At 35.9% G+C, this 21,660-nt stretch overlaps 1 protein-coding gene across 1 annotated transcript in view; it reads left to right on the forward strand.

Annotated features, from left to right (window-relative positions):
- Positions 1-21,660, forward strand: part of SMOC2 (SPARC related modular calcium binding 2) — a 277,433-nt gene that overhangs the window by 176,856 nt on the left and 78,917 nt on the right. Inside the window, 1 exon segment of the mRNA XM_044675484.1 lies at positions 21,356-21,542. Within this exon segment, the coding sequence (XP_044531419.1) occupies positions 21,356-21,542 (187 nt within the window).

The raw sequence follows: 21,660 nt of genomic DNA on the forward strand, positions 1-21,660 counted from the left end.
TTGTCCTGAAGGAAATCTAATAACTCCTCTTCATTATGGCTTATGTAGTGTAATTTCTCATCCTAATTTTTCTTGAATGGTGAAAAGGGTGTGAAATTAAGCTTTATTTTCATTGCTTACTAGACTATTCATATTTGTTAATTCAGCTTTTACATGCCCGGTTGGGAATGTATGGTTTGGAAATCTAATTAATACAATGTCTAGAAAGTTGTTGGGCTATAGTAATGCTTACTTAAAAGGAACAGATAACAGTTTTAGTCCCAAAGATCTCTAATTATTAAACTAATCTTGGTATCATATTTGTGATCATTATCTAAAATAAGGGTTTTTTTTTTAAACAAAATGCTATTGTTTGAATATATATGTATGTGTAAAAACTTGCTCTAACCTAATTTGAATGGCCTAATTTGAATATTTTAGTAATGTTATTCGGTGATGTTGAATACTGTATTTTTATGCTTTGGGGCTGTCCCAAATAAATTCTGAACATTTAGAAAGTATTTCTGAAAGATAATTATTTGTATTATATGAAAATATATCTCCTAGTATCACATATGCATGTTTACACATTTATGTAAAGCTAAAATTAGTAACTATCAATACAAAATAGACAGAAACATCACCCTTTGATAGAAGTTCTAGGTGATGTGGATGTTTTTATTTCTTTCCTGTCTAGTAATGAAATAGAATGAAAAAAACCAAATAGCTTACATCAATATTTTGATAATACTAAACAAGTAGATTGCTAGGACCTTGTTAAACAATTGTATCTCTTTAAGACTAAGGTTTTTCTATTGATATGCTATGGCTGCCATTATTGAACATCATGAACTCAGTAGAATAATAATTTTAAGTGACTCCAGTGGCAACAGGAAGATGCATGGATAATACCAGAGGACTGAACACATTACAAATGATAACTTAGAAAGGACAAATAGTAAAAGATATCAAGGTTGACCTGAAAAAGACTCAGGCTTTTTCAATAGGAATGAGAGATAAGTGAATAATAGTTGACTTTTTTCTAGAGCTTTTAATGTTTGCAAAGGATTTTACAAGTTATTCCATTGACAGTTGTACTTAGGGACAAAACTATTGATTCTATTGTTACCTTGGGTCTCCAGTATAAGGAAACTCCCTTTATCACATAGGTTTGTCCCATCTTTACAAATTAAAGAATTAGTTGCCTAAGGCCCTGGGAGGGTAAGCAAGTTGTCCAAAGTCACATAGGAATATTTGTTAGGATCATGTTGGTGAACCTATGGCACATGTGCCAGAGGGGGTTCCTCCCTTCCCCTTCTCCACTGTGCCTGAGGACATCACCCACTTCTCTGCCCATGATTCCAATGGGAGTGCTTCCTTCTTTCCCTGTCTGGTGTAAGGGGTTGGCTCATAAAATGTGAGGGTGCAGTTTTGGTGTTCCATCCCTAAAAGGTTCACCATCACTGTATTAGAGGTGAGACTTGAACCTAGGACTTCCTGGCTCTGGGGGCAACTCTCAATTCAATAGGTACTCCAGATTCATTACTTTTATATTTTTAAAATTAGATAACTGAGGTTTCAGGAAAATCAAGTAAGTTGAACAAGGTTGTGCAGCAGGTGTCAGAGGCAAGTTGTATAGTCAGGTCTGATATTCTTCCTGTATTCCTTCTTTAGGTCACTGATATAGTACTTAGAGTACATTCACACTCTGGAAATATTAAAAGAACCAGGAGAAAGTTACCAGTGTGTTGGGTGGTTCTTTAAAAGATAAAGATAAGAGTACTTCAGGAAAAGAAAGCGTGCAACAATGAGAGGAAATATCCAGTTATATAGATGAAATCACAGGTTTATAAAAATGTAAAATTATCTGGGCAACAAAGTAGGGGAGTAACTATATGACTAAACTGAAGAAAGAAGGCAGGTACAATAGAAAAAAACAACAGGATATATAAAAGGTGTGTGTTCAAATCCTGCCTCTGCCACTTACTATGTGACCATGTACAATAAACAACTCTTTTTGACCTTAATTTCCTTATTTTTAAAATGAAGGCATTGTAGTAGATGTCTCTTTCAAACTTCATTTTTTTTATCATAGGGGAGATAGAAGAGTTTAGATGTATAGATAACATCTGATTTTTATTTGTAGAAGATGCTTTCATAAATTATCTCTTTTGTTTTCCTTCCTACACTGTGTGCTTGGATGCTTTAGAAGTCTAGTAATTGTTTTGAAATATGGTGCATGATTCTTTCCATTGCTTCACTGACTTCTTTTTGTTTTTTAAAAGCCTAAAGCCAGTTGCTTGTGTTAAAGTAGCCACAGTCAAGTTTTGCTTGTCAGGGTTTTGGAATTGGGTAAAGGATGTCTTCATTAGCCTCTTATTAATTGTATGAGACCCTATAGTTATGAAGTTATATTTTGTTTTCATCAAGACCTGTAATTTCATTGAAACAAGAAACTCCCAGGGGAGGAAATCCCTTCTATCAATATAGATCAGTTTTCGTTTCACAACTTTTGAGTCTTAGAGAACTACCTAGGAGGTCCTCAGAGCTTAGATGACTTTCCTAGAGTCACTCAGCAAGTAAATGTCAAACATGGGACTTGAACCTAAGTCTTTCTGGCTCTTAGGCTTCTCTATCTACTATAACCTATACTTCCCTAAGAGATTGCAAAGAAAAACAAAAGCCATCATGTTATGAAAAAAAACAGTATTTTATGGACTATAAAACTGGTACCCCACTCAAACATCCCACCCCACTTTAACATTGGTCTCTTTGTACCTATTGTCTGTTCTCACCTATCCCCTCAATATCGTTGTCTCTCCAGATTTGTCAGTATAAGCTTCGTGAAAGATGATCAAAAACATTACCTGTCAGGTCAAAAGTCTTGGATTCAAATACTTCCTTTGAATTACTTTACTAACTACATGACATTGAGCAAGTCATTATATCTGCATGAATCTCAGTTTTCTTAGCTGTAAAAAGCAAAGAAAAAAGTTGATGCCTCCCAAATGCTTTCCAGCTCTAAGACAATGATCTGATGATTAAGAGACCCACTAGAAAAATAATGATACATTCATATATTTTTATATTATTGGGGCCTGAAGAATGTAATATCATCCAGTTTATTAGAGACATTGCACCAAAAAAGATGTAATTCTTTAATCATTCTAACAATTTCTGAGTTGAAATTATAATTTAAATTTTGCTAAATATGAAATAAGTGAACTTTATTTTCATAATATTATTTTCATTTGTCAAGATGAAGTTCCAATAAATGAGATTTTTTTCTTTTTATAACTATGAATTATTGGTCCCCATTTAAATGGATTATCTTTAAATTGACTTTTTCTGTAACCAATTATCCGCAGATAACAAGGACCTCCTGGGTCTCCTAATATTTAATTTTCTTTGTCTGAGTAAGAATTGCTATTTGAATTTCAGCTGCACTAAACAAGCTGGATTAAAAAATGTATCTTTCACAGTGACTGAAGTTGGAAATGTTAAGAAAGTAATTCTGAAATGTTTATGGACCAATTTTTCTCACTGAAACAGACTATTGCATACATCCATTCCTTACCATCCCCTCTTAACCCCAAATAGATATATCTTTTAGATGTTATCCAGACAAAAAAGGTTTTGTATATATGGAACCATAAAATTAATCATTTTGACCAGAACATTTATGTATTTAAGAGATCAGTTCAGTAACCCATTCTTTTAGCTTTAAGGTCCACAAAGAAAAAAAAAATGGTCAACTGAGATATGAAAGGAATGACCCCACAGGAATAACAGAACTTTGTTGATCTTGTTGTAAGTCACTTAGCTATTCACTGATCAGTTAAGTCAGCAAGCAACTAAGTACCCTCATTTTATAAAGACAGAAGCCAGTTGTTTCACAAAGGACTATATTTACATGACCATCAGTTCTCTTGTCAATGGGGTCCTTTGAATATTGTCTGTATTTGCATGGTGACACCCATCTCCCATCTGCAGACAGAAGTCATTCAGGGAATATGAAGCCAGACCTGGGCTGTGATGAAGAATGCTTAGATTGGTTTGACTGCTATGACTACTTCCTTTATTTTTAGAGATGAAGTGAGGCTGAGTTAAGGAAGAGAAATGGTGAGATTAGAAAATCTGAACATTTGGGGAATTTTAACCACTACCATCATGATGATTTCAACTTAAAAAAACAAACAAACCTTTTCTTACTTTTAAAAAACCTTTACGTAAATGTACCCTAAAGTGAAGTAGGTGATAGAGTCAATGAGCCAGGTCAATGAGATCTGGATAAAAGTGATATTATGACAAAAGCTGATTCAGTCACATCATCTGATTGATTGCCTACACTATTTTAATGATTTGACCCTTGCTTATCCTTTCTCATGATCAGCATCTATGTTGAGGAAATAATTACATAGCAGGATCTAGGAACATGGGGCTGATGGCTTGAAATTATACCAAGAATATATCGACTAGATTGGGAAACAAACTATACCTTAGAAAGATTGTCTAAAATGAGAATTATAACTTTCTACTTCTTTTAAAATGGACACATTTTTGAAAAGACATTAAAGAAATGCTCGAATTGTGGTTAAGAAAATATCTGGAATGGGCAAGGCTTCAGATATGACACAAATAGTAATAGTAACAACAATAATAATAGGTAGCATTTATATACTGCCTTGATATTTACAAAAAATTATCCGTATTATCTCATTTGATCTTCACAATAATGATCTATGGTAGACATTACAGCTTTGGTTTTACAGATGGGGAGACTGAGGATCAGAGAGGTTAAATAATTTTTTTCCAGATCACACAGCTACTAAGTGTGTCAGAGGCAGAATTAAGTTCAGGTTTTTCCGGATACACAGTTGAGCTCTCTGTCCTTTCTGAATGAATGAAGAAAATCACTTATTTTGAGTTTATTATATTCCAAGCAATGGCCTGAGGAATGGAGATACAAATGGAAAAGTAAGATAGTTCCTGTTCTCAAGGGGCTCACCTTCTACTGCGAAAGGCAACACACATGGGTAGTTTTAATTTCAAGTCAGCCTTTAGACTGCATCAAAACAGATAGTAATGCATCTTCATTAATATTATTTCCACTGAAAAAAATAATACCATTTTGTAAAATTAAACCATTTGACAATGACAGAGATTTTGGTTGCAAGAACCTTCTTTTCCAGTTTTTAGTAGCTATTGACAAAAGTCTTGGGTTGCCACAGAAAGAAAAAGGAGTTTCTCATTTTCTCTCCAAAGGAGTTGCTTCCTTAGAATGATGGCCTTGGGACTAGGAGCAAGACCAGTATTTGAGGAGTGAGGGGTTGCTACTCTCATGGTTCTTGCATTTCCCTGTTCAATGATAATAGTTGGTAATCAATAAATGGTGGTGATGGTGAGGAATGTGAGCCTTTTCTTGACAATAAATGCTCCCCTCAATAAATACCTTTTGAGACCCAGCTGGAACTGACAACACTTATGGTCTAGGGAAGCACTGATTTTCCCAAGACTCTTGGCTTCAGGGTCCTGCTCTGTCTCCACTGGGGTCTATGGGAAGGTTATGGTTGAGATATGACTTGTCTGACATATTCTGTCTCCTTTCTTTCCCGCAGGACATCTTTACTACCTAAGCTAAACTGACTGTCCTACTTCATAGGTTGCAGTTGGCTTGGCTATTGGTGGTGATAGTTGGCTCTTTCTTCCTAGAAATCACTTACCTAGATAATTCTGGGGCTAACTGGTAGTAAGGCCAGTGGTCTGGGGGGACCCTGCTATATCCAGGGCTCTGAGGTGGCTTCTTGTTGGCAATTGATATTTCTGATAGGAGGGCACCTAATCCACAGTGATAACTTCTCTCAGTGATGGCCAAATGGCTTTGGATTGCCTCATTCCCTAGTTAAAAGACAGGGAGGGTTTTGATGGGCAGATTGTGGGTAGGGGCTGGGGTTAGGATAACACTCTGGGCACAAGATCTAGCATAAGCAAAAGCCTGCAGGAAGGAAAGTACTGTAAGTCATGCTTGTAGCACTGAACTGGCTGGTTTGTGTGGCACAGGGTTTTTGTAGAGCAGTTGTGGGAGGCAAAATTTGATTCCAAAAGATGTAAGCAGCTCAAATGCTCATATCACTGGCCTAAATTTTATTTTATTTTATTTTATGATTGAACTCTGCTCTGTGACAAAAAGCAGATTGAATCTCTAACTGCTAGGTTTGGTTTTTAAATCTCTGTGATCTCTTCAAAAATCCACATTTCTCATTATAGTTCCACTTATTATTGAGCAGACCAGCAGGCTGACTTTCTTCTTTCCAAATCAAAACAAACCCTGACCACCCTCTCTACCCTCAATGTAATATATATATAGTGAGGAAGATGGAGAACAACAGAACTCTCTTTGCATAAACTGTAATAAAAATGTTTCCTTATTAGGTGACAATACTAGTGTTGCTGTTTCCTGTGATGCTGGTTATCTGCAAAAGTTAAATATTTAGAATCTGTTTTATTTGAGTGGTTCTGCCAAAAAAACAGGCCTTTAGGTTCTCTGCCTTTGTATAAGAGAGCTTAAAACTAAGCATTACATTGTTGAAGTTTGGGGTGGGAGTGGAAAAGAATGAGAGTATTTATCAGTGATACATTACAAAAAAATAGAAAGAAAAATAATTAGACCCTGAAATGTATTGCCTAAAAGTAATCCTTACATAAAATATTTTCTTTGTTTTCCCCCATTGATTAACTTATTTCTATGAGGTTCTAAACATTTTAAAGGAGCTGCCTTGTGAATGGATGATCTACTTATATTAGACATCAGATGAAAAACAAATGATAAAAGAAAGCTTGGGGAACCTCTTCTATGCTTTGATTTAATCAGAAAGAGAAGACCTGCAGCCTCTTTGCGCTCATCTCTCCACATATCCTTGAAGAACAGGAGGTTACACACAACTCTTTAGCAAAGTGGCAGCTCAACCTCAGTTCAACAGGATGTGGGCATGCTATTAATAAGCCGAATCTGATCATTATGGGTGACAAGAAAATTTTTCATTGGTTTCCTCAGACTCAAAGGAGAAGACTAAGTTCTTCCAGGAGTTTGGTTGTCTTCATAGAGTTTGAAAGTAGAGCCAAGCCAAGGATCTGGCTTTACTGTGAAAACCAAAACACAAGTGGATTTATTTGAACCAACAATAAACATGTGAAAAATAAACTGAGTAAAACAATACAAAAACATTGCTGAAGCTAAAAGGAAATCATCCCAGGACATTCCAGCTAACTGGCTTTTGGCTCCTTTTTACACATGGACACAGAGCTCGGCCAACTTCAGTTACTCTGTAATCTTACTCAACATTTACCTACCTCTCTAATTAAGATGACCAGTTTCCTTTGTGATTACTCAGTTTATGAGGTCATGGTTCTATTCACAGGACTCTACTTTAGCATTCTTTTAACTTATTTTAGTGCTTGAAAAACTGCAATGATTTAAGGCCCTGAAACCCCGATGTGTTACCATAATCTAAAACTGGATTGCTGATAAAATCGGCAAATGCCATATGAGAATCAGTTGAAAAAATTGGGCATGTTCAGTCTAGAAAAGAGATGACTCAAGGCTGTCTTGTTCAGAAGAAATTGGACTTGTTCATTTTGGCTCCAGATGGACAGATCTAGGATCGTTCAAGGAGAAGTTGCAAAAAAGGCCTGTTTTGACTTGATGTCAAACATCTCAATCAACAGAGCTGCCCCCAAGTGAGATAGAGAGATCTGGAGTCTGGTGCCTCCCAACCCAAACCCCTGCCCTGTCAGAGATTTTCAATCAGAAGTTGGACAACCATTTTCTGGGTAGATTAGAGTGGAGATTACTTTTATATTTGTTTGACTAGATGGTCATTGCTATTCTTTCTATTTCTCAAATTTTTTGATTCTATGAAATATTTATGAAGTGCCTAATGTATGTGCTCAATAAATGTGGACATTTTCCATTTTCAATTGGCCCCATTTTGGGGGAGAGATATACATATGTCTAAGCCAAAATCTCTATACTCCAAGATCTTACAATGCAGGAGGCAAGAGAAGATAAAAACATAAAATATAACCTAAAATGTTAAGTGATGAAGGAGTGGTATAGACAGAAAAAAATGATGGATTTGAAATAAAAGAACATGGGCTGATTCATACTCCCTATGTGACCTTGGGTAGGTCTCTTTAACTCTCTTGGCAAACTTTTCCTCTTCTGGAACATGAGGAGGTTGGATTAGATGGACTCTAAAGTGCTTTCCAGCTTGAAATTCTATGAGCTCATTTAATCCAGGCTTGCAACCTTAAGAGTCATCTTGGACTGCTTACTCTCTTTCACCCCCACCATATCCAAACTGTTGCCAAGGCTTGTAGATCTTATTTTTCAACATCTCTTTAGTACTTCTTCTCTCCTCTGACATTTTCACTCTTCTAGTGCCTGCCCTCATCACCTCATGCCTGGACTATTGCAGTGATCTCCTCATGGTTCTGTCCATTTTGAGCTTCTTCCCCACTCCAATTCATCTTCCATTCTATTAAAGTGATTTTCCTAATGCACAAGTCTAACCAAAGCCCGTTTGACTTTTAAATCTCTTCATAAACTAGCCACCTCCTACCTTTCCCATCTTCTTACACCTTACTCTCTACCATACACTCTTTGATCAAGTGACACCAGGATCCTTAGTGTTCTAATAACTAGATATTCCATCTCTCAACTCAAGGTATTTTCTCTAACTATTCCCTTTGCCTGGAATGCTTTTCCTTCTCACCCCCCCTTAAACTCTTGCCTTCTGTTACAGAATTTATACTTCAATATCATTTCCAAGGCAGAAGAGCAATAAGGTCTCGCCAACTAAGATTAAATGACTTGCGTAGGAAGTGTCTGAAGACAAATTTGAACAGAGGACCTCCCATCTCTGAATCTCTATCTGCTTAGCCACCTACTTGCCCTAATGCTTTCCTTCCTAATTTCCATGCCTTGGCTTCCTTGGCTTCCTAAAAGTCCCAATATTAAAATCCCATATTCTTCATGAAGCCTTTCCTAACCCATCTTAACTCCGGCACCTTTCCTCTCTTAATTATTTCCTAATTGCCCTGTATATAGCTTCTTTGTAAATATATGCCTCCTTTTCTCCCACATTAGATTGTGTATTACTTGTAGATAGGGATTGCCATTTATCCTCTTTTTGTATCCCCAGCATTTCGCCCAATGACTAGTGTATAGTAAGTGCTTAAAGAGTGAATAATTGACAGAAATGGATAATAAAAACATATTAATCTTCATTTTACAGAGGAAGAATTCCTATGTCTTTTCTGATACTCTTTTGTCTACTACACTATTACACCTATCTAAAGGAATTCTTTGAGGAAGGAAGGAAATTCACTAAATGAATTTATTAAATACTTACTATGTATTAAGTATTGTGCTAAGTGTTTTACAAAACATTATCTCATTTGTTCCTTACAACAACTTTGGTAGTTGAGTACTACTGTCACCTCCATTTCATATTTCATGAAACTGAAGCAATCAGAAGTTAAGTGACTTGCCCAGAATCATGCAACATATGCCACCTAAGACAATGAAAGAAAGTTTTGGAGCAACTAGGTGGCACAGTGGATAAAGATATGTGACCCTACACAATTCACTTGACCCCAATTGCCTACCCCTTGCCTTTCTGTTCTAGAGTTCTTACTAGGATAGAAAATAAAGGTTAAAATTTTGCAGAGCAGATGACATGGAGATTACACTAAGTTTTCTTTGCTAGGAAATCTTAATCTGCCTTCTATATCCCACCTTTAATGATTTGGTGGTTTTTAGCTTATTTTTTTTTAATGCCTTGATTTCTCTTTTGCCTCAGCCCTAGATGATAGTCCTTCTTTGGGATCAAGGGGTGGTTGGAACATTTAGTATTTCTCAAGTTAACTAAGTTAAATGTATTTGATAAATCTTATAGTTAAAGAAAATTAGAACTGAATGAGATCTTAGAGATAAGCTTACCTGGTCTACTCATTTTTATAAAGGAAATGAAGCCCAACAGGTTAGTGTTTGATTTGGAACATGGAGCATGAATCTATGTCTCCTGACTCTTAATCTAAGTCTCTTCATCAAATGTGGTCTCTTTGGTCTCTGGTACATCGAGATCTTGAAAGATTATTTATAGGTAATGCCTTTTTTGTTCTCTGACTTAGAACACTCCATTATCCATTCAGTTAAAATAACTCTTTCTTTAAATACTGGATTCTTGGGAACAGCTCAGTAGCTCAGTGGATTGAGAGCCAGGCCTAGAGTCTGGAAGTCCTGTGTTCAAATCTGGTATCAGTCACCTCCTAGCTGTTACTTAACCTCCTTTGCCTCACCCTTAAGTTTTTCTGCTTTGGAACCTATACAGAGTATTGATTCTAAAATGGAAGGACAGGGTCAAAAAACTTACTTCATTCTAAAAGAGCATTTTGATTTTTAAAAGAATTATGGCCTAGCATATCCCAGATACAATGACTACTTGAATATTTATATGCTATGATCTTCTTGATGAGTTTGCAGTGTGATTTTGTTACTGACCCTTGTGAAATGGGAATCTTTGCATTGGTTCAGTGAGTGAGAAAAGTCCTAGATTTCAATCCTTTCTGATCATTTTATTGTGAGGAAGATTATTTTTTCCTGTTAAATTGTTTTAAATTTGGGGATTTAAAATGTTTAATTATGGGAACTTTAGAGATATTTTGGTCATAAGAATTCCTAAAATAAAATAAATTTCTTCTAAACTACTTTAAAATTATCATACATCAATCTAGGTACTTTATGTTGCCCTGCTTTTCTGAGAACCCCAAAGATACATGCTTTCTTTCATTCTTTATTATCAGCAATATATTTATTGAGTACATATATAGTTAACAGAGATCTAATGATCTAATGAATTTGAACCTGGACATCTTCAGTATTTAAATGAGTTACTTTTTTCTCAAATATCTTTTTTTTCTAGTTCTAGACTAGTTCTTAATCGCAGCAGTGTCAAGAACTCCTAGTGAGAAATTTCCTCTTCCAATGCATAGACTTTTTTTTATACAATTTATACTTTTTGAGAATTACCTTGAATAATAAGTGTTTAAGTGACCATCCAAGTTTCACACAACCAATATATATCAGAGACAGGGCATGAGCTTTATTTTTTCTGACTCTCCAGAAATATATATTATCTATCTATCTATCTATCTATCTATCTATCTATCTATCTATCTATCTATCTATATCTATATCTATCTATATCTATCTATATCTATCTATCTATCTACATATATACATATCTATATCTATATCTATATCTATCTATTTATCTATCTATATATATATTTTTAAACCCTTAGCTTCCATCTTGGAGTCAATACTGTTTATTGGCTCCAAGGCAGAAGAGTGGTAAGGGCTAGGCAATGGGGGTCAAGTGAATTGCCCAGGGTCACATAGCTATTAAGTATCTGAGGCCAGATTTGAACTTAGGACCTCCCATCTCTAGGTCTGACTCTCAGGGTACTGAGCCACCCAGCTGCCCCCCAGAGATATATATATATATATATATATTTAATTCTGGATCTTTTTTTTTCTTTAACTTTTAAAACAACTTTTAAAACAAAAAGGTAAGTGCTAAGCAAATGGAGTTAAGTGACTTGCTCAGGGTCATATAGCTAGGAATAAAATTCTATATCTTGATGTTTTCTTATGTCACAGGGGCATTGCATGAATAATTTTTCCCTCATGACAGAACGTACAGAACATGCACAGATATTCTTTTCCTGCTCCTGGCTGATTAAATGGAATCTTTGGGGGCTTACCTTTGTCCATTCATGACTCAAGGGCTTGTAATATGAGATGGCAAAGAGTCCACTCACTGGAATCCCAAAAGGCTGAAAGTAGGTCCTGAGGCTCTCTCATGGAAGACTGGAAGCAGAGATAGAATATCTGGACATGATCTGTGCAACTTAACAGGAAAGGAAAATCAGAACATGAGCCATGCTCCTGTCACACCAAAGAGCCAGTTGATTACACAGTTAGTGTTTATTGTGTAACTTGTTCAAGAATGTGATGATCATGATGAAAATAGATGTGATATGCCATGTCCAAGGTCAAAGGGCTTCTAAATAGTCCCACAAATATCTCAGATATATCAAGGTAGCCATGACATCATGATGAATTTGTAGTCATGGAGTCCTAGGTTTACATCCCACCTCAGACATTGACTAACTGAATAACTTTTGGAAGTCCCTTGACCATATTTTTCTGAATTTTTATGGTTACAGTTTTCAATGGTTAAAAAGTTATTGAGAGGATCAAATGAGAGGTTGTATATAAAAGTCTTTGTTGATCCTAAGGTACTCTGGTTTCCTCTCCCTCCAGAATTCTGGGTTCTAGTTTCTGTTTGTTGAGCTTTCATCTTCTAACCTGGTCTTGGTCAGTTCTCCCCTTGGTCTTAAGAAGTTTGACACAGAATAGATATAGCCTGTGGCATGGCTTGGAGTTGGCCAAGAACTGGTGTTGTGGGCCAGCTGGTATGGTGTATTTTTAGAACAGGAGACTTTAGTTTCAATGAAATTGCATGACTTTGAGCAAGTCTCCTAATTACTCTGACCTTGAATAATAAGGATCTTGGACTGAATTATTTCTAGAGTCCTTTTTGCCTCTAAAATTCTTTGATCTTAAGTCAAAGAAAGAACCAGAAATTAGAATCTTCCCTACTGTTAAAAGACCATATGGTCAAAGTCTGTTTTCTAGGTTGAGGAAGTTGAGAGTTTTATAGTGTTTCATGCCTGGAAAAGGAGGCACTGTTGGATCCACAGTGCAGAAAATAGGTCTGTGGTGTTTGAGGAGTTAAAGAAAGTAAATTGGTCAAGGATCTTGAAGTCCCAGCAGATGAAGTTATATTTAATCCAGAAGAAAATGGATTCAAGTTTTTTTGAGCAGCTTAATATTCTCATTGAAATTGTTCTGGTGGAATCTCGACAAAAGGACTTTAAGCAAGAGAAATTGAAACAAAAGGACAAATAACCATCTTGTAATAGATTAAGTCAGATGCTGTAAAATTAGCAAGGTAAGAATATATCTAAGATCATTGTGGTATATATCTTTAGAGTTATTATTTTTTGAGGCAGTTTGTTTAGACTAATCTCTTTGCCCAAGGGATGAAAAAAGATGTGAAAACACAAATGAGAACTCAAATTATTAAGTGCCTGCTATGTTCAAACTATTGTGCAGTTACTGGAAAGATGAAGTCCAAAAGTCTCTGCTATCAAGGAACAAATAGTCTGCTATTTGATTTAATTAACTACTGATCTACAGTTGATTCAATTTATTATTACAGAAGTCAGATCTTTATCCATAAAGAACTGTTGTCCAGGGCAGCTAGGTGGTTCAGTGGAATAAGAGTCAGGCCTAGAGATGGGAGATCCTGGTTCAAATCTGGCCTGAGACACTTTCTAGCTGTGTGACCCTCATTGCCTAGCCCTTACCTTACCACTCTTCTGCCTTGGAATCAATATTGTATTGATTCTAAAATGGAAGATAAGGGTTAAAAAAGAAAGAACAATTATGTCATGTTTCATTTGTGCTATTCCATGTTCCTTTTTGCCTCCCATACCCCAAAGGAATGAGGAAGTCACAAAAACTCATGTAGTAGAATAAAGTTAGTTAGGCACAATGAGCGGAAACAATATAAAAGTCTAAAGAAGAGAAATGAATTAAGAAAAGCAGCCCCTGTTCTAGAGGAGCTCACAGTCTCATGGGGGATAAACTGCACATACAAGGTGGAGGATCAACTGGACATGATCTTAGAGGAAAGCACTAAGATGAAGGAGGGCCAGGAAAGCCTTCTTTCGAAAGGTGGGATTTAAACTATAACATGAATAAGTCAGTGAAGTTGAGGACAGAGAACTTTGGAGCCATGAGGAAAATGTTCAGAACTGGGAAATGGAGAATCAAATGAAGGGAAGAGCAAGAAAGCCAAACTCCCTGGATCATAGAGTGCCTAGGAGAGATTAAGGTGGAGAAGACTGGAAATATCTTTTTAAAATGGTGATGAAAAATCAGACGGAAGCTAATAGTTCAGTTTTCAACACACTCATTTAATTAATCAATCAATAAGCATTTATTAAGGGGCATTTACATGTTATGCACTATATTGTAGGTTTTAGGATTGCAAAGATAAAAATAAAGTTGATGCAGCCCTGCCTGGATCCACATTCTGATAACTGTTAAAAATCCAAGCAGAGGTTTTATCTTTTGTCCTAATGGCAAAAGGAAGCTTCTGGTGCTTCTTGCTCATGGTCAAATCTGTGATTTCAGTTATTGAAATTGGGGGTGCTGTGGAAGATAAATTTAAAAGAGGAAAGGTTAATGGTAGAAAGACAATGTAGGCAGTTTTCAAAATAGTTCAGGCAAGAGGTAATAAGTGCATGGAATAGGGTAATGGCCCTATAAGTAAAGAAAAGGGAACAGATGCAAAAGTTATTCTAGAGATGCTGGCAGGACATGTAAGTGAAATTGTCCTGCAGACAACTAATGATTAAGAGAGAAGAGAGTGTGAGAGCTCAGGGCCAAAGATGTAGATTTATAAATCATTCACAAACAGGTAGTTATTGAAACCATTCAAGGAATGAGGCCTAAAATTATTTCAATTTGCCCAGATGAGAATGGCCTGACTATTTCTTTCCAGGCAAGGGTCCTAAAATTTGTGTATCAGTGTAGAAATAGTTTGTGCATACACGATCACATTATGGCTAAACTATGGAAAACAAATGTCTGAGAAGGAATATTTCAGTGCACACAGGCATGGCTAGTTATTTTCTTTCTGAGGAAATTAGATTTGCCATCTGAAACATTTTAAACTGCTTTCTTCTAACTAATGTAGTTTCTTAAACAAAAGGGAGATTCCCTGTCAAAGCAATTAATCAATCTTGCCTGTTTCTTATAAATGACAAGCTGTTCCCCATGGAAATGACAGGTTAAACATAGAATGACAAAAACTCTGGGCTAGATTATTAACTTCCAGAGCTTAATAACTGACATCATTTGTGCACTTTTTTCTTTTTGACATAGGCAAGTTTTGAAACCATATATTAAAGTAGATTTGTACATTTTTGTCTTCTTATAATCAAGGTTCAAATATAATTTCCGAAGATCCTGAACTCAAATTTAGTCTTTTATTAAACAGAGACATGCAAATAATTATATTTCATTTAAAATAAAATCTTCTTTGTTTCAAACTATTTCCTACGAATCAGATTCTAGATAGTAGTGTTTGATTCATCAAATTGTTTGGGAGGGTTTTCTTTGATGTGTTATCTTAAATTTTCCCATTTAAGTGTTGCATAATTAAGAAGAGAACCACATAAAAATAATCTGGGCATTGATAGAGACAATATACAGAAAGTAGAAGTGAGACAAATGTAAGAAGAATAGAAACTAACATTCAGAAATATGTAAATGGACACAATATGCCCTGGGTCTGAATCACATTAGATCTTATGCATGTCTGTAATGCATTAGTATGCATCTGCCTTTGAATTGTTTTGTTCTCTGTATGACTAAGATATACATAATGAGCTAGAAAAAAGATATGATAGACTGTGGAGAAAAAATGAAGTCTTTTATGATAATTACAAAAAAAATCATACTAGAATTGAATCTATTGATGTGAAGAATTGATTTAGTACTTCATAAGGGAGGGAAGCCTTGCCTACTCTTGTCAAAAGACCTCCAATCTTCGCTCTTTACATAGTAGCCACAGAATTAGAAGACATATTGTCCCCTTCATTCCATTGATGGGAGACTGAGGATAGCTGAGGCCAGTCTTGGTTCCTCAAATGCAGCTGATCAGAGAATGCTGTCCACCATGTGCTTGGAAGTCTGCGATCAGTTCCAGAATGTCCTTCATACAGAAAATTTTCTCTGGGGGCACTTCCATTATACATTAGGAAGAGAACCCCCATTTTCTCCCATATGGAGAATTTCATCAGTCACATTTGAACTCATGAAGATGAGTCTTCCTGACTCTAGCTTGGCTGTACCACATAGTTGTCCATATTTTTATTTGGTCATCTATTTTCATGGATAATTATTACTTCATAGAATGAAGGTTATTTGTCTTAAATGGAGGAAAGCTGAGGAGTTTGGACCTGTGATTTTATTAGTATAGGATACCTCTGGTAAAGATCTCCATCAAAGTTGGTTTATAGTCTTAGATCACTTTCTGGGGTACAGACAATTTATGTGACTTTTCTGGGCTTTCAGTCAGAGGGAGTACTTGAACCCCAGGCTTTCTGATTCCAAAGGCAACTTTTTTTTATGTACCATGCAATATTTCCTCTCTTTTGCTTTATATAAGTTCTGAAAAAGAGAAAGAACATTTCAGTATCCTCTTGGAAACCATTCTACAGATGTAATATGTCCCTGGACAAGTCCAAATTAAATGCACTTCTGTGGCAAGGTAATCACATCAATAATCCACTTCACTTACCTAGAGAGCACCAAAGCAAAGCAATGTGTTTTCCAGTAGTGCTTGAGCTTGAAAAACAATCATCATCATCATTAAGATTATTGGAAGAGGAGATTGATTTGGGGCAGGTTCCCCCTAGCAATGAATGTGATATTTAATAATATAGGAACTACTTCAAGATATTTTAAAATTGTGTTGCCTCCTGAACTCCTTTAAGTCAAAACTGATGCCTTTTTAAAAGCTCACAGAAAACATTTTTTGTATTATTTTCAAGATAAAGGTGACAAAGGCAACCACGTAAAATATCTGGAATCTAAGGAGACCCAGTTCTGTTCACATACTCAGCAGAAAAAATAATCATTTCACTCATAAGAGAATTTATGATAAATTTCTAGAGAAAATGAGTGGGACTGCATAATAATGGAAATAGTTTTCTTTTTTCTTTTTCCTTTCTCTTTTTTTAAAAAAGTAATTTAATGCATAGAATTTAGGAAGTGGATCTATTTGTATATTTTGAGATAGTCAATGTGATTTTCCTAAATTTTCCTCCCATTTTACCTTTTGTCCCCATTCACTAAATTCAAGGGGCTCCCTCTTACTTCCAGGACAAAATATACTCTTTTCCCCCCTTTTTAAAGTCCTTCCTAACTTTCCCCACCCCCATATTTCCAGTGTTCTTGTATTTTACTCCCCTCTGCATCAACTGATCAATACACATTTATTATGCACCTAATATGTGACCAGCACTGTGCTAATCTCTGGGGATACAAAAATGGATAAAAAGCAATCTCTGCTCCAAAGGAATTCACAATTCAGTTGGCGATTCAACAAACAAAAAAATATGCACAGATAAGCTATCTATGGGATAAAAAAGGAATAAAGGATCAGAAATTTAAGAGGGTTTGGGAAAGGGTTCATGTAGAAGATGAAATTTTGTTGTTGTGGACTTATGTCTAACTCTTCTTGTTTGTATTAGGGGTTTTCCTGGCCAAAATACTGAAGTGGTTTACCATTTCTTTCATCAGCTCATTTTATGGATGAGGAAACTGAGGCACACAGGATTGATTCAATGTCTTACCTAGGTTTACATAGTTATTGAGTATCTGAGGCTAGATTTGAACTAAGGAGGATTAGTCTTCTTGACTTCAGGTCTTGTGTTCTATCCACTGTGGCACTTGGCTGCCTAATGGAATTTTATTTGGGATTTAAAGGAAACCAGTGGGCAGAAATGAGAAGGGAGAATGTTCTGGGCATGGGTAACAGTCAGAAAAAAAAATACCTGTAGCTAAGAGATGGAGTTTCTTGTTCATGGAATGTGCAGGAACCCAATGTGACTGGATTAAAGAATATTTGTCAGACTACAGGGTATAAGAACACTGGAAAGGTAGGAGTGAATTTGATTGTGAAGGACTTTGAATACCAAACATATTTTTGCATTTGATCCTGGAGGCATAAAGAAGCCACTAAATCCAGGCCCAATGGTCTTTCTACTGCAGGAAGAATTCAGAAGTTAAGTTACAAATCCTTCATCCTGACTCATTTTTTCCCCTCCATCATACTTTAAGCTACACAGAACTTTTACATTTTGGGGGAATTTTGTTGTCTCAAGGGCATGAACTGGGGCAGCTAAGTGGCATAGTGGATAGAACACTAGGCTTGGAATCAGGAAGATTCATCTTCTTGAGTCCAAATCTGGTTCCAGACATATGCTATCTGTGTGACTGAGCAAGTCACTTAACCCTTTTTTCCTTGGTCCTTTACCTATAAAATGAGCTGAAGAAGGAAATGGCCAACCACTCCAGTATCTTTACCAAGAAAACTCCAACTGGAATCATGAATAATTGGACAGACTGGAAAACAACTGAACAAAGTGAACAAAAGGACTTGAATTGGTTTGTCTGCCTGCCTATCACTACATCTGATCAGGCAGCTAGGTGGTATAATGGATAGAGCTAGGAAAGCTTGAATTCAAATCTTGTCTCAGACCTTTACTAGCTGTGTGAACCTAGTTAAATTATTTAAATTCTCAATTTCAGTTTCTTCATGTCAAATATGAATAATAACACAAATCTCACAGGGTTCTTGTGAGGATCAAATGAGATAATGTATATACCATATTATGCAAACTTTAAAGTGCTTTAGAAAGGCATTATTATTACTTAAATACTTTTAGATAAAATGCATTGATACTTTATTTTAATTCTTGATTTTCACCTGCCCACCAACTCTCCTTCCCATTCCTGTCTAGCCAGAAACCCCTTTTAAGCTTTTTCTAAAGAAACTAAAAATACTCCAATCCCCATGTTAAAGCATCACTTGAATCACCAAAAGTCATTTCATAACTAGAATGTATGTAAGGGATAGAGTTCCTTTTGTAACCAGAATTATGCTTGGATCTTCCTCATCCTCATCTCAGTTTCTGGGATCTCCTGGCTTCCTTTGTCTCAACTAAAATCTCACTTTCTGCAAGACGTCTTTCTCAACCCTCATTAATGCTATTGCCTTATCTTTGTTGATTATTTCCTATTGATCCAATATCTATTTTGTTTATATCTCATGTTTTGTATGTGGTCTCCTTCATTCGGCCATGATCTCCTTGAAAGTGAAGACTGATTTTAAACCATTATTTCTACCCCCATCTCTTAACACAGTGCCTGAAACATAGCAGACATTTTATTGACTGACTGAAAGTACTCATCTCCATCAAAAGCAGGCTACCAAATAAAAAATAAGTTAAACAGACATTTTCCCTTATTCTTTTAGAGTTTGCAACATGAAATCTGGGATTCTGCAGTTTTCCACTCTCCCTGGTGCTGAGTGGATGTACCAGTTAGGAGGGGGACCAGTCATGCAGATAGATACATTTGAAGAGCTACTGAGCACACTGTGGGCAATAATCACAGAAGCCCTCTTTATGTCTTTTGGGTTGCTTTCCTTTGACATTGTTCAGGGCATATTGCTTTTATAATTATATGCCATGGAGAGGTGTGTGGCTATGGCTGGTGGGAATGTTAACTTTTACCACTGTAAATAGAGCCAGGTAAACTAACCATAAACATATAGGGAAAGAAACAGGACCTGAGACTTCCCTGATACTATGAAATCTCAGATTAAGAAACTCCTTCCACTACAGTCTGTCAATTTCTTTGCATTTTATGGTTTTTAAGAAATTGCTAGAGGACTGAGAGATTAAGTGATTTTCCCAGGATCTTAGTGCCAAATATGCATAAGACACAGGATTTGAACCCAGATTTTCCTGACTTCAAGGCTAGATCTCTATCTGTTATAGTATGGCTTCCTCTAACTATTAACATATAGAGAAATTAAATGAACAAAAAGTGAGCTACCACATTTTATATAATGGAGGTCTTTCTGGAAAATTCAACATAGAATAACTTTTATAAGTCAGAATAACTTTCTTCAATGAATTGTATTGTAAGCTCAAAGATGTTTTATTTTAATCTTCGCAATTACCTCAGGTATATTCTATCTCTCTGTTTAACAATTAATTATCAATATTTGAATAATTCAGCACATTCAAGGAATCTACTATTTAAGAGACTACTTTCAAAATGAAGAGGTTTATCCTTGTAATACTTTTATATATTTATTGGAGGGAGTAGCATTGGAGTGGAAGAATATGTCTTTGACAGCTTCATGCATGCATTGCTGTCTGTGGTTGCCAGATGTTTAGAGTAGGAGCTCGGGGGATACTCCATTTCCTGTCTCTGGACTATTATATTTGCCTATTTCCATAATTCTCTCATCTCTGCCCCTTAGGGTTCCTGTTGTCTTCAAGACACAGCTAAATTACCACCTCTTAATTTAGCCTTTCTTAGTCCTCCTAGTGATTTAAGCCTTGCCTCTTTCCATCAAAAAAATCACCTTGTATCTGTTTTGTAAATATAGATAAATATATGAAGAGAGATAATGAATTAAGGATATATTTATATGCATATGTGTATTTTTTTCTCTGATAGAATGTAAGCTCCTTGAGGGTAAGGAAACGGTTTGTTTTTTCCCCTCTCTATCTCCAGCATGTAGCATAATTCCTGGCACATAATAGGTGGTTAATAAATGTTTGTTGCTTGAATTTCTTTGATTGAATAGAAAAAGGACTAGATTTGGTGCTAATAGACATGGGCTCAAGTTCCAACTCTGCTATTTATTACTTTGTGACTTTGGGCAAATGACTTCACCTCTCTGACCTCAACTTCCTCACACATGAGATGCCAAGATGGACTACATGATTTCTAACATTCTTTCCACCTCTAACCTTCTATGAACTATGATCTACATTCTAAGGTCAGGATATAAGTACCAAAGATTAGCCACAGAGTAGAGATAACAACCTAGATGTGTTGACTTTTAGTAGAGCACTTTTCCCACTACACCATGTTACCATGGTCAGTTCTCGGAAGGGCTTGTGATAGACAAGTAGAGTATCATTCAATGTTTAGCAGCAAATAGGTATCATAAGTTATATATGCCAACATTGAGTGGCACTCTAGTTCTGACTTTTATGTTGGCTAGATTTTTGCTCAGTGGTATTCAAAGTGGATGAACCAAGAATTCCATTATGTTTTATGGCTGTTACAAATTATAGCTAAAACTCCATTGCACATACTAGTGACATAGATTGGATTTGACCCACGGTAATTGCAATGACAATGACTAGCATGTTACCCTTTACTTAGAAATAACTTAAAAGAAAAAATAAACGCTGGTATATTTAGCTTGCAAACCATTTGTTAAAATGCTTCTTTTCTGAATTTTAAATCACTTCAAATCTTTCATATTATCTTTCTCTATATTCCTTACTGGGTATCATAGACCCTACTATTTACATGCTTATGAGGTTAATTCTGAGTTTATTTTCTTGTTTCTTTCAGCATCATCATGTGACCAAGAACACCAGTCTGCATTAGAAGAAGCCAAACAGCCGAAGAATGACAATGTAGTTATTCCTGAGTGTGCTCATGGTGGCCTTTACAAACCTGTGCAGTGTCATCCTTCTACAGGATATTGCTGGTGTGTTCTAGTAGACACAGGACGTCCTATTCCTGGTACATCTACAAGGTAGAGGATTGTAATTATTATTATTTATATTTATAATTATAATTATAAAATATTAGGTATTTTTTTTCTAAAGTACATTTGTAACCCAGTGGAAGTACTTGTCAACTCCAGGAGTAGG

This window comes from Gracilinanus agilis, chromosome 4 (genome assembly GCF_016433145.1).
Source record: "Gracilinanus agilis isolate LMUSP501 chromosome 4, AgileGrace, whole genome shotgun sequence".
NCBI classification, from domain to species: domain Eukaryota; kingdom Metazoa; phylum Chordata; class Mammalia; order Didelphimorphia; family Didelphidae; genus Gracilinanus; species Gracilinanus agilis.